Source organism: Mollisia scopiformis (assembly GCF_001500285.1).
Source record: "Mollisia scopiformis unplaced genomic scaffold LY89scaffold_5, whole genome shotgun sequence".
Taxonomy (NCBI): Eukaryota; Fungi; Ascomycota; class Leotiomycetes; order Helotiales; family Mollisiaceae; genus Mollisia; species Mollisia scopiformis.
In genome coordinates, this window is record NW_017263585.1 from 1391424 (window position 1) to 1405754 (window position 14331).

General features: G+C 48.9%; 6 protein-coding genes across 6 annotated transcripts; 4 read left to right on the forward strand and 2 right to left on the reverse strand.

The window, feature by feature from the left end:
• Positions 1-437: 437 nt before the first annotated feature.
• Positions 438-4057, reverse strand: LY89DRAFT_681893 (WD40 repeat-like protein). Its single transcript, XM_018214394.1, has 4 exons — positions 3762-4057; positions 2693-2878; positions 1824-2635; positions 438-1774 (listed from the first exon to the last, which is right to left on the reverse strand). Exons 1-4 carry the CDS (start codon positions 3891-3893, stop codon positions 709-711), a joined length of 2196 nt encoding a protein of 731 aa, XP_018075719.1. The 5' UTR covers positions 3894-4057; the 3' UTR covers positions 438-708.
• A 208-nt stretch (positions 4058-4265) lies between these two features.
• LY89DRAFT_549535 (uncharacterized protein) lies at positions 4266-4827 on the forward strand (the record flags this gene model as incomplete). The annotated part of the gene is made up of 2 exons (XM_018208287.1): positions 4266-4352; positions 4405-4827. Coding segments are annotated over 2 exons (510 nt in total), but the record flags the coding sequence as incomplete, so codon positions are not given.
• Positions 4828-5154: 327 nt separating this feature from the next.
• LY89DRAFT_681895 (Vps5-domain-containing protein) lies at positions 5155-7825 on the forward strand. The gene is made up of 6 exons (XM_018214395.1): positions 5155-5456; positions 5512-5580; positions 5627-6126; positions 6175-6552; positions 6598-7200; positions 7248-7825. Exons 1-6 carry the CDS (start codon positions 5336-5338, stop codon positions 7413-7415), a joined length of 1839 nt encoding a protein of 612 aa, XP_018075721.1. The 5' UTR covers positions 5155-5335; the 3' UTR covers positions 7416-7825.
• Positions 7407-8242, reverse strand: LY89DRAFT_639367 (uncharacterized protein; the record flags this gene model as incomplete). The annotated part of the gene is made up of 2 exons (XM_018211616.1): positions 7407-7867; positions 7913-8242. 2 exons carry the CDS (start codon positions 8240-8242, stop codon positions 7754-7756), a joined length of 444 nt encoding a protein of 147 aa, XP_018075722.1. The 3' UTR covers positions 7407-7753.
• A 138-nt stretch (positions 8243-8380) lies between these two features.
• On the forward strand, positions 8381-12283 carry LY89DRAFT_715568 (uncharacterized protein). The gene is made up of 3 exons (XM_018218218.1): positions 8381-8564; positions 8610-9186; positions 9243-12283. The coding sequence occupies exons 1-3, from the start codon at positions 8486-8488 to the stop codon at positions 12187-12189; spliced, it is 3603 nt and encodes a 1200-aa protein (XP_018075723.1). The 5' UTR covers positions 8381-8485; the 3' UTR covers positions 12190-12283.
• Positions 12284-13246: 963 nt separating this feature from the next.
• On the forward strand, positions 13247-14238 carry LY89DRAFT_681896 (uncharacterized protein). Its single transcript, XM_018214396.1, has one exon. The coding sequence runs from the start codon at positions 13383-13385 to the stop codon at positions 14211-14213; it is 831 nt and encodes a 276-aa protein (XP_018075724.1). The 5' UTR covers positions 13247-13382; the 3' UTR covers positions 14214-14238.
• Positions 14239-14331: the final 93 nt, after the last annotated feature.

Consider the following 14331-nt stretch of genomic DNA (forward strand, 5'->3'; position numbering starts at 1 on the left):
TCAAGTATCCTGACGTATGATTTGATGGAAGATGGTATGGTTGCGAGGCGGATTTTGATGTCAGATCGGTGGGGGAGGATTGAAAGAGATAGATGGAGAGCGTTCTGGTGGAGGCTTTCTTATACGCGCATACACCACATCTGTTTAGAGCCCAATCTTTTCGTCATGAACAGAAGAGCCTCGTGGACACGTCTGCATAACCACTTTTCGAAAAATTCGAGCACGTGGTTAGCACCTGTCGGACCAAGATCTTATGTTGGAACAAAGCTTTGATACCCGATTCCATTGATTTAAATATCTTCACCAAGGAGCTGTGCGGGATGCAGATTGCGATCTTTGAAATGTGTTGATCTTGTGTGTTAAAGAGGACGACAGAAGGAAAAAGCTAGCCAAGTCACTCTGTTCAGCTAGACTCTACATCACAGCTTGCTGGGTATCGGACCACAAAGATAGAGGTATGCAATGAAGAATCTTTATTTTGTGCGCAGAGAATCGAGTACGACTAGTGAACCTTGGTATTCTGATTTCCCGCACTGCTGTACGCCATAATATCCTCCCATGCATGCAACGTCGATGACATATGTACCCAGAGTGTAAGAGAAGCAGTCTTCTCGCAAACTGCCATCACCATTTTTGCAATTCGGAAACCACTCCAACTCCAAGCTCCACAACCCAAGTCGCCCCCCAAAAGGAGGCTCAGACAACCGCTTAACCCAAGTTGAGACCGCCGGCCATGACCAAGTTCATACGAGTAAACTTAACCTTGTAGACAGGAGATTTCTTAGTCGGGAACGCACTGATCTGATCAGGAGTGATCGTCGTGTCCTTGCCCTTTTTCTTGCTTCCAGCTGCGGTAGCAGCATTAGCATTTGGTTGAGTGCCCGAGGCTGTACCGTTGGTGATGCGAGCTGCATCATTTGCGGCATTGGTAGGTAGAGTATCTCCGTCACCAGTTGGATGAGGATCGGTAGGAAGCTTCACATCCCAGACACGAACGGTGCCGTCAGATCCACCGGAAACTAGAACCGTTGACTCGACGCTGAAGGTAAGAGAATGAACGCCACCTTTGCCATGACCTCTGCAACGCTTGATCATGGTACCCTTGGCAAGGTCCCAGAGAATGATGCATCCGGTATTATCGGCAGAAGCAAGAATCTTTCCGCTTGGACTGCACTCCAAAGCACTGATCATATCGGTATGGCCAGAGAATACACGGACACAATCACCAGTAACGAATGACCACATACGAACTGTCTTGTCGGCTTGATCACTGGCAGAGAAGACGTATGCTCCGTTGGGGTGCCAAGCAATCTGATTGACGCTAGTGTCGTGACCGACCATCAAGCGAAGATAAGAGATGTGATCTTGAGCCCAAACTCGAAGGGTCTTGTCCCAGCCACAGGTGGCAAAGTAATGACCGTGTGGGCCCCATCTGACATTCCAAACAGGTCCCTCGTGGCCTTTGAAGACCACCAAGCAAGTCCAGGAGGTCAGGGACCAAAGACGAACTGTCTTATCGGCAGATGCAGAGAGGAGGAGTTGGGGGGCGGTAGAGGGAGTCGGGGAACCGGCATCTTCAGGACTTTCAATTGATGGAGAGAAAGACACGTTGTAGACCGGACCTGAGTGACCGATGAGACGACGCGAGGTTGACGGTTCACCAGCAAGGCTGGAATGCAGAACTTCACCATGAGCATGCCAAACACGAATGTATGATTCCTCGGTTCCACAGGCTACAAGGTTGGTATCATCGGAGAACTCAATGCAAGTGATGCTATCGATATGTCAGTATACGTGATGGCGCAGGCTGTATGGTAACTTACGAGTCCATGGAATTGTGGAAAGTCCACATGCATACGGAGATTCCCGGTCCTACTCCACCCGTACGACCTTCGATCTTGAATCGATCTCTGTATTCCTTGATCTTCTGAACCTCCATCATAACGTCGCGAGCTCGTGATGGCGGTAGAGGAATTTCGCTGCGAGATGGTGCGTCTGTGCTATCTTCCCTCTTGATGGTGTGATCGAATTCTTCGACTAGCGTAGATTTTCCGGAGTGGGGTGGGTTTTTGATATCCTCATCTTCAAGCTCGGCTCGGACGTCTGAAGCGAGATCATGCTCCATTGCCATCAAGCCAAGCTTTAATGGCGTCGTATTATCCATGATGTCCTTATTGCTCACTCCAGTGAAAGCGCCCTCAATACCTTCTTGCAAATCCAAGTCGTCAACGTTCTGAGCTCGTGTCTTGTTTACAATGGCGTCGAAGCTGAATTGATCAAGCGGTCCGCGTTGTGTCTCTCGAAGTTCGCAGTAGCTTTGCAAGAGGTAGAGAATCGTCCTGCCACCATCGACGGGGGTGTCCTTCTGCTCTAGGAATGTTGTAAGCCCGAAGTAAACATGAGTATTAAGTGGAATTCTGTATTTATTGTTTCGGTAAAGTTTGGTCAAAGAATTGTCGAAGACATGTTGTTGGAGTTTGATGGTCTCAAGGGTTCGGAGTTCATCGCCGTGGACCTTTTCAAATGAGGAACTGAAGGCGGTGAAGAATTTCTCGCCCTCGCTGGATCCGTCATGAATGATGAGCTCAAGATAGGAATACACAAACATGGGCCATAACAAGCGGCGGCATTCGAACTGTAGAGAGATTAGAGACTGACCTAGACGTCGAGAGAGAGAAAAACATTGACTTACTTTGTATACATCCAGATTGCCCTCGGCCCAGTCACGAATGAGAGTGTAGGCCTTCGCGTATTTCCCATAACCGTGCTCGTCCGGTCTGTCTTGGAGAGGTCTACCGTCCTTGTCGACATGAGCCGACTCGGCACGGAGAGTTTGTTCAGTTCTGTTGTATCCCTTCTTGACAAGATACTCGATGACCTTTGGTAGAAGACGAGGATTAGCAGTGGGCTCTAGATCGGTATGAAGCAGAATACCGGGCGGCATATTGAAAGGAGGCAACAAGATAAAGGAGGAAGCTCTTGAAAGGACTGGGTAAAGACGAAGATAGCTGAAGATACAGGGTGGTTCTCAGCGCGCAAAGGTTTTGTCACGAGTATGATGAATGTTTGAAAGGAGAGCAAGACGGGATGGGAACAACCATAGACAGGCCTAAAGAAGGCAAGCTCCGGAAAAAGGCCGGCCCATCTCATGAAATCACCCCGTGACTTTGCTTCACTTGCAGCTAAGTGCCTCAAAGTCGAACCGCAAGTGAAGAATAATTTCGGCTATTCAACACTCACCCCACGCAGATCATCTCCCTTCGGTCTTTGGACTTCCGAATTTAAGAGGTTTCTATTTGTATCCCCAGGCACAAAAAACCCATCTACTCTTATTGAGGGTGAGAGATTCAGAGGATTGGCAACAAGATGGGGATTCCTTGAAGTTGCTTGCTCGCTCCCAACTTGTCTGAGTCTTGGCTTTGGTGGCCTCAAGACCCGCTCTGGCACACTCTTCGGCATGGTTGGGTAGAATAAACAGGATATTCCGAATAGTATCTAAAGCTGGACGGAAATTGATAGATTGCAAATTGCAGTCACGGAACATTCGATCACGAACTTCTGATCTCGAGACTACAGTTGAGAGGAAGCTGCTATGGGAGCTTCATGCTCCTGGAAGGCGCATTGCAGCCATCGAGCTCATGCGCAGATTTTGTAAACTCATCCATGAGACTCTCCACTAGAGAATTCGGGCTTCGATGAAAGATACAGTCGATGCAAGGCAACAATGACACAGAAGACATTCAGAACATGTTTATGCTTACAATTTGATTCAAATTCTGTTGCGACAGATTTTGGCCCTGCGATGAAGGTGCTTGACCTCCAGATTGATGTTGCATCGACATTCCAGCACTTGGAGGTCCATTTCCGGGACCTTGAGATTGGTGATTTGACATCGTCACCTAGTATTTCATCACTCATGCACCCTTTCTACAACAGCCCTGCTCCTTCTCATTCATCGAATGTCGAATCAAATTGCTTCGAGGATATAAATGATATGACTATATCGCGTTCAATGGGGATTTGGTAGATGAGAGAAATTTGATGAAAGATGAGAAACCGAATTCGAAATGTTCTGGCGATGCAGCTCAAAGGGGCACTAATGTCGTTCTTCCCGCAGAGCCGCACTAATCTTCATTGAGTACCCAGCCTCGGTCAAACATACCCGCAGTTTTCTCTTGTAACGCGCTCTTCGAATTACATATCCTTGACTACCTGCATGAATCGTCGAGGGAGCGGGTCGTTTTGCGAACATCGGCGCAATGTCTTCGCCATCAAATGAGGCGGAACCACCTTCTGCATACCGACCATTCACGAAAGCTGAACGTATACAACAGCTGAACGACATTGACAAGGTAAGCATTGAACGAGGTTTGCTTCGAACCTGCTGCTAATATATGTGTCTAGAGCATTACACAACTCCTGCAATCCGCTGGTCTGGCTCTCAAGACCCTCTCAGCCTCTCAATCCGACTCCACCCAAACTCCCTCCGCGCGCCGAGAAGCCTTCGAAAATGCCTCGAATTCCTACCTGAAAACTCTGCAGAAGGTGGATATAGGATTGAAGCGGCAGATCTATGGACTGGAAGAGTCAAATATAATTCCCCCCGAAAAGGCGAAGAGAGGCAGGGATGGGCAAGATGGCAGTGGTATGGGCGGTTTGAGGTCTGCTGCAGCTCCAGCAGAACCTCCTTCTGGAGAGAGTGGCATGGGTAGGCTCGACATCGGATGGCTCAATAGCAGAAGCGGTCGAGTTGGGAGGGATATGGAAGCAGAGTTATGGGACAAGGCAAAGGTTTTCTTGGAGGATCTGGAGAGGGGCAATAGCAATGGGGCGGGGCAGGATACCCAGGATACGGATATGACATGACAGAGGATTGCAGCATATTTTTGATGTCGGGCATTGGTACAGCCACGATTGCCGGTGGCAGATGGCTTGTAGCCTCGTGCCCTAATATGCAGCTTCTGCCGGCAGCGCCAAAGAAGTATATATTTCTTCAAATCTGCTACGTGGCATCAGTGCATGGAGATATCAAGAACAGCTTGTACGACGTTTGGATGTCCCATCTTGCAAGGATATGCGGGTGGAGGCATTCGTTTGGAGCTGAAGACAGGGCCAACGCGGGAGCAAGAAAACAAATAAAAGATGATACCCTATAATTATTCTATCGTGAATGTAATGATACTTTTGTTCACTCATATTTTGAAGTGTCACTTCGTATCAGAATAATTCTTTCCTTCTTCCCCAGAAAACTCCCTTCGTCGTAATCCCTGAACTTGGTTGCCTCATAGCAAATCTCGGCATCAGACGCCGCACGACGTACATTAGATCCTCCGCCATGCCGATCCCAGACTACGCAGCGACAGCTCCAGACTTTCAGAGCTCGTCAACTCCCAACTACCTATCGCTCTCTATCGCAACTATGGATTTGGAAGATGCAGGTGATTCGCCATGGGGTGGTAAGCAACACTAATCGTATCAAGAGCTCGAATCAATGGCTGACATGTGGTGCAGATGTCCCATCAAGTGCGCCGACATCCAACGCCAAATCTCCAGAAGCTCCGGGATTCCAGGAATCAACAGGTGATTACTACGATAATAGATTGGAGGTCATCTAACAGTTTAACAGAAGCTTCCAAACCAGAGCAATCGCAATCCCTTGAGGCTCCTTCGACCCAAACTCTCAAATCACCTGCTGGACGAAACCCGCGAACTCCCAGACGACCAGGCACACAACCAGTGCGACTTCAAGCTTTGGACGACGATCTGGGACCTTTAGGACCTCTGGGAGATAATGCGCCAGTACCGCAGATTGATCAACCTCCTGCGCCGCCGCAGAAAGAGCAGGTGGTAACACACAATATCAGGCAGCCGCTAGCTTCTGCGCAGAGCTCAATGAGAGGAAGCATGCTGGATTCTGTTGATTTGAGTGATGATGCTGCGCCGACTACTGGTCCAAGAATACCACCTCCGGTTCAACCCGCTCAAGCAGCTCCTGTCAGGAGAGATACCCAGCCGAGTGTGAGCATTGAGCAAGCTGCAAAGCCTTCATTCGACATCTCGGTTGGGGATCCGCATAAGGTTGGAGATCTAACGAGTTCGCATATTGTGTATCTTGTCAAGACGAAGGTAGGACATTCCTCTCGAATGCTTGAGGTTCAAATCTAATGGATATAGACATCTTCGAAAGCCTATAGACAGCCTGAATTTGCAGTATCGAGAAGATACAGAGACTTCCTTTGGCTTTACAATACCTTACATGGGAACAATCCTGGTGTTGTCGTTCCACCACCACCTGAGAAGCAAGCTGTTGGTCGATTCGATTCGAATTTCGTTGAGTCCAGGAGAGCGGCTTTGGAGCGGATGCTGAATAAAATAGCTGCTCATCCCACACTACAGCATGACGCCGACTTAAAATTGTTCCTGGAGAGCGAGGCTTTCAATGTTGATGTCAAGCACAAGGAACGCAAAGAGCCCTTACCAGAAAGTAAGGGTATGTTTAGTGGATTGGGGATATCTGTTGGTGGGGGTGGCAAGTTCGTAGAGCAAGATGATGTGAGTTTGTTACTCTATCTAGTGGAAGAATACTAACATTGGTAGTGGTTTCACGAGCGAAGAGTCTACTTAGATGCCCTTGAGAACCAGCTCAAAGCTCTGCTGAAGGCCATGGATACCGTTGTAACCCAGCGCAAAGGAATGTCCGAAGCTGCAGGCGACTTTTCTGCTTCGCTACACGCACTTTCCACCGTCGAACTCTCAGCTTCCTTGTCCGGACCACTTGAAGGACTTTCAGACCTTCAGATTCGAATTAAAGAGCTGTATGATCGTCAAGCACAACAAGATGTTTTGACTCTTGGAATCACGATTGACGAGTACATTCGATTAATTGGCAGTATCAAGACAGCCTTCGGTTCTCGCCAAAAAGCTTACTATGCATGGTCCAGTGCAGAGCAGGAGATGCAGAAGCGAAAATCTACTCAAGAGAAGCTTCTGCGACAGGGCAAGACACAACAAGATCGCCTGACCCAGATTCAAGGCGAGGTAGCTGATGCTGAACGAAAGGTGCATCAAGCGAGACTGTTGTTTGAGGATATGGGCCGATTGATGAGAGTGGAGCTTGAGAGATTTGAGCGTGAAAAGGTTGAAGATTTCAAGAGTGCGGTCGAGACATTCTTAGAGAGTGCTGTCGAGGCTCAAAAGGAGGTGAGCGAAGAACTTCTCTACTGTGAAACGAAGACTGACATCCACAGCTCATCGAAATCTGGGAAACCTTCTTGATGCAGATTGACGCCGAGGAAGATGATAATGCATTCTATAAGCCAACTGTCGAGCCAGCTGCCCGTGCGAGCAACGAATCAGCTCAACAATCACAAGCAGCTGCAACCATAACAGCAGAGGATGACGATGATGACGATTAATCCATTCAACGGAGGGGTAACTTTCATGAATAGCAGTTCGGCATAAGTTTTGATGGGAGAAATGATTATCAGCTGATGATTTGGGGTATACCCTTCAGCTGCTTGCGGTTTAGTAGTTGTACATAGTACAATCCCATTTCTGGACCCAACGCCGTTGTTTATGCCTCTATGCATCTCCATATACACCTGTGTTCTGTACATATTGTATACACCACCAGAAGTGCGTCGACTATTCCCATACCCCATTTTGTACAACTCCAATTGCCCTATTCTGGCCATGGTGGTCGCCTTCTCCAATCCAACGTTCATCCATATTCACACATGACCGAATTCCCACCTCATTTCTTGCCCTTCTTCCCCTTCGTTTGTGACGCCATCTCCTTGCTCCCTGGTTTACTGTACGTTCCCCCAGAAATCAAATCCATCAAACTGCCCCCCTCATCCCCCCCACCCTTAACATCCATCTGCTTCTCTCCATCCTTCCCCTCCTCCTCCACAACCTCACTATCCAAGTCCCATCCCCTCCCAAACCGCTCCCTGAAAGCCCTCAGCCGCCCTGCCTCATCCTGCTCCACATTCCGCAAGGAATCCAGACTCGGCTGCCATAATGGGTGATTGCGCGTATCTTTCGTGCTGCGAAATACTGGTGCCGGAGATGTCGTCCGGCAGGTGTAGGTGCTGCCGTCTGAGAGAGTGACGAGCTGTGTGAAGGTGTAGGGACGGTGTGGACGACGGAGGAGTGAGGCGTGCCGGGCTTGTGTTCGTTTGGGTTGAATTGAGGGGATTGACGCCCGCTTGACAGTCTGGAGGGGATGTTTGACTGCCATTGTTGTGTTGTGCAGATCTCGCAGAGTGTTCGTGAAGCTGGGGATCTTTTTGCACTTTTGTACGGTGGCCGAGATTGTGCAGTTGTGCTGCAGATGGTTCTATATTTTTTTTGGAGCCGCGATCGTATTCCGAGGGCTTGTGGGACCTTCGAAATTACGGATTGGCGAGCTGGCAGAGCTGCAGAGGAGTCGATATCGATGCTCCGATACAATTGAGCTCGATTGGTGGTCAATTCTACGAATATGCAGTGGGCAGCTGCGACGCGGTTCTATGGGCTCTTTTATAGATGGTCGAGAGCTGAATGTCTGATGACGAGACGAAGTAAGCTCTTGATAATAGACATGGACGTTTGCTGATTCAATGGAGATTTAGTTCGAAATCTCCATTCAACTAAGAGATCACTTTCTGCTAAAGTTGCAAAAGATGGAAGCTCAGAGATTAGAGACATAGGTGAAGAAGAGAAGAACCGTGTAGTGAGCGGACAAGGAGCTCTCAAAACCGACAAAGGGGCACGAAAGTGGCGACGACCACAGAAGATGTTGACAGGGCATGCCTTGCTTCGGAAAGTCAAGCAGGAGAAAATGAAGTCAGCAAGACTGAAGAAGGAAGTGGACAATTATCAGGAACAATTTATGAAGGAGAAGAGGGAAGCTGGAGAAGATGAATCTAAACTCGACATGATCGACATTATTGCAGAGTTCAAGAGGAAGGAAGGGGTCTCGAGGGGGGAGTTGCAGCAGAAAATGAGAGAGAAGACGAAGGCTAAGAAGCTGCGGCGCTTTAAGCACGAAAAAAAGAAGGCAAAGCGGCTACCGCTGCACTTACAGAAACGGAATCGCGACAAGGAGCTGCTACAGAACAAGGAGAAGCAGACACCATCTTTGCTGGAAGAGGAGAGTCATCAGGTTATGGATCACAAGCTTTCGACCAAGTCGTCACTTGGGTGAGCTGCAATCTCGATCAAAATTCGAGGAAAGACTATACTAACAATGAAAGTAGAGATGAAACAACTTCTTCGTCAATTCTGAAGACTATCGATCCGCCTACGGAAGATGGACTGCAAGCTGAAGTATATAAAAGCTCCCACACAAGTATCCCATCACCACTTGCAGCTTCTCTTCCCCCGAACGTCGACCAGCCAGAGCCGCAGGATCAAGTCTCCCCGGAAGCCTCGATGCTGGCGAGCAGAGCGGATAGAGACATCCAGTCTCACGATCCCACTGCTGCATTCAGTACAGAAGGTCAGCCCGAAGTTGTTCCGGATGATTCAGCTCCCAGGTTGCCAGATGAGGAGATCGCGGCAATAGATCTCCAACAGCAACAGTTTTCCGAACCAAGTGCAGCTATGCCCGAGTCGCAAAACCTGAATGGGTTCAGATCCGAACAACAGGTTCATGAGGATGGGATGTCTACAGAAGAACCGGGAACCCATCCAACGGTCCCTGTATCAGAGCGAGATATAGTGACCACTCACCCAGATCCTCGATTAATTGATGTATCCGGTGAAATGGCACCTAGAGACGTGAAACATCCCGCCACAACAATACCTGAACAGCTGCCATTGCTTTCCGAGCAGAGAGAACCCCTTCGTGCAAAAGGAAATATTGCTTTAGAAAAATCTCGATCTGGGGACCTGCCAGACAAGGCACGGCAAGACGAGTCACAGCTCGAAAAATCAGCTCCAGAGCAAACAAAAGACCCGACAGACAAGAAATCCGGATCGTCAAAGATTTCCACCCACCTTCGCAGTGTCATGCGAGCGCTCCCTGCTTCTGTCGTTGTTATTACCACGGCTTTGACAACGTCAGCGTCCGATACGCAGCGAAGTAGAGGGCGGGCCATCTCACCAGCTCTCGCAGCTAATGCTCGAGGCATGACTGTTTCTTCGTTTACAACTGTCAGCCTTGATCCTCACCCCATCATACAATTCAATATCAAGGTACCAAGTCGAACACTTGGCGCCTTGATGGAGACAAGACATTTCTTTGTGCACATCTTGGAAGCTACCATGCTTGGAGCCAAAATCGCTGCCGCTTTCACAAAAGGAAACTCGCCAGACGGCAACCCATTTGTTAACCCGGTTTCAGAGGAGTATAAAGTCAGACCCACACCAGTTGACGTCTGGAAACGTGTCACGGAAACGGACGACACGTATATCCGTCCTTCAGGGTGGCAGAAGCGTCTAGAAGAAGACTTCGCCTGGGTTCCAGACCCCGACAATAGTTCGTTCAAGCGGCCAGCTACGTTCTCCAACGCTGATGTCTGGCAACGAAAACCAATCTCCTTCGATTCTCCGAAATCCAAAACATCGAAGGGCCATAGGATCATTCTTCCCAGAATTGCCTCTGATGGTGTTCTGCGAACTTTACGTTGTAAAGTTCTGGACAAGGGAGCCAGGGGTGGTGGAAGAGGCGATGGCTTCATCAGAGTCGGTGACCATGTCATAGTCATTGCTCAGGTTCATACTATCGTCAGCCATCGGCCTCCCGAGGAGGTTTCCAAGTCCAACAAAAAAGCGTTGGCCTATGCGCATGGAAATTTCACGGCCACGAATCATACCATTGATCCTAACACGACTGTTGCGGGCAGCTCGCCTAGACGCACCAAAGACCGGGAGTTGCTAGAACTGCTGCAAAGTAATAAGGCACCCCCAGAACATCTCTTGAATGCAACCACAGAACACGGCACTGAAGCTGTACAAGATGAAAAAGAAACGAAATCCAAGTCCAAAATAAAAGATCATCTAGACGAATCTCAGCTGTTACCGGATCAAACTTCAAACGTACCGATAGAAACCTTGCCAGATGAGGAAGATCTTGTGGATGGAGGAGTGCCACTCAGGAAAATACGAATGAAGGGTCTTTCTCTCCGCGAGATCAACGAGCTAGCCGAGAGATATTCCGACCGAGCACACATCCTAAGGACTCGACTGGGCCTATCTCCTGCATCGGCCGAAGAGGAGGCTTCAATACAAGAACCGCCAACATTCAATCCTACGGACGACGTCGGTGAAGCAGGAGACGAGGGCCCAGAACATCCAGCATTCAGTCCTGGCGTTGGCGTGGATGGGGCCTGGACGGGACACTGGGGTCGAAAACCTGATAACCCAAAAACCCCCAAACCCCCCGGGCCAAGAATCATAAAGCATGTTAGCAATCGCGGAGCATCACTGGAGGATATTCGCCAAGAACAACAGATAAGCTCCGAGGTACAGGTTCCGCGTCGAATCGCCCAGGCTGCTATTGAAGCGCTTCCCGATGCCGATGCCGAGACCCGGAAGAGTTATGCTTTGTTCAGAGCCGCGGAGGAATTGACTGCGAGGAGAGAAGAGATCGAAATTATGAGGACTGCGTCGAAAAGTAGAGCACCGCCAGGAAGCTTGAGATCCGGAGCCAAACCCAGCTCCAAGTCCAGATCCGACGAGTGGAGCAGGAAACAGAAGCAGGGTTCCGTAGATCAGCCCGTAAATATCAAAAAATATGAAATCGACTCTCGTGGACTGGATCCTGAGCTCCGACCAAAGATGGATGCAGTCTGGGAGAAGGTGCAGAGGTTCAAAACAATGCGAACAGGACTCCGGGTCGCGGATGATGAACAGTATGGATTGTTCTGGAGACCGAAACATATTGTCAAAGAGGAGAATAAGGAGAAAGCGAGAATGGAGCTTGAGATGCAGAAATGTGGAAGTTTGGAGGAAAGCCGGGTCGAGTGGAGAGTATTTGAAGGGAAACCGCCTGCTGAGGAATTGATTCTAGAGCCTGAGGAAAGATATCATAACTCTGGCTCTAGATCGATTTTCACAAAATTGGGCGATGTCGAGCGCGACGATGCTGTGGACACGGGCTCGTATGAACGCGGCAGGACGAACACTGGAAAACAGACAAAGCAGAAGGAAAAGACGATCGTGTACCAGGAAGCCGATCCATTCGCGGATGAGTTTCTTTGAGTGTGGGATGTATGATATATATTGCATCCATAGGTGTTGACAGTTAAGTGTTGTATGTATTCTAGAATGAAGACACGTCTAGGAGGATTTGTACAAATATGTATGGAATGTCCCCTCATTTGCCGTTCTTCCACAATCTCATCGTCGCGCTTTTCTCTGGCCAAGTGGCGACTTGCTATCCTTTGGAACACTTACTCTTGAACAGCTTTTAGCCTTTGTGGAAATTTTCCTTGCTGTCATCCATTATTGTCATGGTACGGAATGCTTGAATAAGCTTTCAAAGCGAGTACCTCAGCCATCAAACTAGACAGATATTTCATCTTTCCTTCAATGTCGATGTCCCAGAATATCGGGACAATGAGCTTCTTTGGGATTGCGTGCGCTTGGAAAGCTTCAATCCTGCATCAAGAACCAAAGCTCTAGTGTCGTTGGTGTAGCATAGGTCCCACTCTTTTTCTCTTAATCTTACTATCCCACAAGCCAGTGGCATCATAAATTAATGTCCTGAGTACTATCAATTTCTCCTTTGCGAGATGATCATGTTTCAAGATCTTCGGAACAAACATCATCTCGCCAACCTCGGCGATCATCAGCCCCACCATTCGCACAGACATTGAAACATCAGACGAAACAACAACGGGGCGAAGGGAGATCACAACCCACCAACTGATCTCCTCCCGCAACATATAGATTGGCACTTATCCACTTGCTGGTAATTTTTCCGTTAATTTATGACGTTGAGAGATGAGCTGACGTTGACTTAGGTTACCTAGGTACCCAGTACCGTGGGACGACTGATTCTCGACCTCCACGATCGATGTCCTTGCAGGGTCTTGAACTCCAAGTGCGACTGATGGGATATTTCTAGGGAGGAGGTAGAGCCTCAATTTAAGATCAGACATGGATATCCACGTCTCCACGTAGGAGGGTTGTTGTTTGACTTGTTTATCTGTTGCGCCCAAGTGGGCTGCTGGCATGAGGCTCTGATTGATAAACTCTTCCCCTTCTCCTCAATATCTTCTCTTCATTCTCTGAATCCGGTCCTCCAGTAGCGCATACATTCTTTACGGTCAATTGACCTCACGTTCTTTTCAAACCACTTTCATTTACCACTTCCGCTGTGCGGTTACTGTCTCTAGTCAGACTATTTAGCACCAATCGACACACAACTTTGTCACCAAACTTGATTCAAGATGCAATACACAAGCACTATCCTCGCCACCTCGGCAGCTCTCATCACCTCCGTCTCGGCTCACGGCTTCCTCACTTCTCCCCAACCTCGCATGCCCGGTTCTGCCATGGAAGCCGCCTGTGGAACTCAAGTCTACGACAACCAAGCGTCAGACAACTATGGCAACATCCAAGGCGAGCTCCAAGTCGCAGCCTCTCAAACGGACTACAATGCTGCCGAGTGTGACATCTGGCTCTGCAAAGGCTACAAATATGCCGACAACACCGATAACGTCCAGTCATGGACAGCGGGCCAGGTCGTTGATATGACCTTTGACATTCGCGCCCCTCACACGGGTTATGCGAATGTCTCGATTGTCAACACGGCCACAAATACAATCATCGGGGATATGTTGCTGTACTATTCGGATTTCGCGGATAATGCGAAGACCATTCCTGCAAATGAGACTAGCTTCTCAATCACGGTCCCGAATGACTTGGGAGATACTTGCTCGACAGCGGGAGCCTGTGTGCTGCAGCATTACTGGAATGCAGAGTCTATCGATCAGACTTACGAGTCTTGCATTGACTTCACTGTTGGTGGATCTGGTTCCAGCTCTGTGAGCTCCAGTTCACCCGTGGTCGCGAGCTCGACTAGTGCCAGTTCTTCGGTCTTGGCCAGCACTTCAGCACAAGTTGTATCAAGCACGCCTGCTGCCGTGGTCACTTCATCCAGCACCCGTGTCTCGCCGAGTACGCTGCAGACTGTCGTGAAGTCTTCCTCTGTTGTTGCCAGCCCGACCTCCAGTGCGGCTGTTCCTACTGAGACTCCTGACGATGACGATGAGTGCTAGCAGTCGATCTCTGATTGATTAAGAAAGATTTAGGATATAGGTGTGAATTACCTTCTTGTACATAAATAACATTTGATTCTGAATATGGATGATAGGGGAAGTAGGGAGTATTGAACAT

Excerpts from the sequence above, each read along its gene's own strand:
- LY89DRAFT_681895 (XM_018214395.1), top strand. The coding sequence starts at position 5,336 with ATGCCGATCCCAGACTACGCAGCGACAGCTCCAGACTTTCAGAGCTCG. Across the intron at positions 5,581-5,626 it reads GGGATTCCAGGAATCAACAG|AAGCTTCCAAACCAGAGCAA; the intron begins GTGATTACTACG and ends ACAGTTTAACAG. Across the intron at positions 7,201-7,247 it reads CTGTCGAGGCTCAAAAGGAG|CTCATCGAAATCTGGGAAAC; the intron begins GTGAGCGAAGAA and ends TGACATCCACAG.
- LY89DRAFT_681893 (XM_018214394.1), bottom strand. The coding sequence starts at position 3,893 with ATGTCAAATCACCAATCTCAAGGTCCCGGAAATGGACCTCCAAGTGCT. Across the intron at positions 2,879-3,761 it reads AACAGAATTTGAATCAAATT|GTCATCGAGTATCTTGTCAA; the intron begins GTAAGCATAAAC and ends CTTCTACCAAAG. Across the intron at positions 1,775-1,823 it reads TTCCACAATTCCATGGACTC|CATCACTTGCATTGAGTTCT; the intron begins GTAAGTTACCAT and ends ACATATCGATAG.
- LY89DRAFT_681896 (XM_018214396.1), top strand. The coding sequence starts at position 13,383 with ATGCAATACACAAGCACTATCCTCGCCACCTCGGCAGCTCTCATCACC.
- LY89DRAFT_715568 (XM_018218218.1), top strand. The coding sequence starts at position 8,486 with ATGCAGTGGGCAGCTGCGACGCGGTTCTATGGGCTCTTTTATAGATGG. Across the intron at positions 8,565-8,609 it reads ATGTCTGATGACGAGACGAA|ATTTAGTTCGAAATCTCCAT; the intron begins GTAAGCTCTTGA and ends GATTCAATGGAG. Across the intron at positions 9,187-9,242 it reads TCGACCAAGTCGTCACTTGG|AGATGAAACAACTTCTTCGT; the intron begins GTGAGCTGCAAT and ends CAATGAAAGTAG.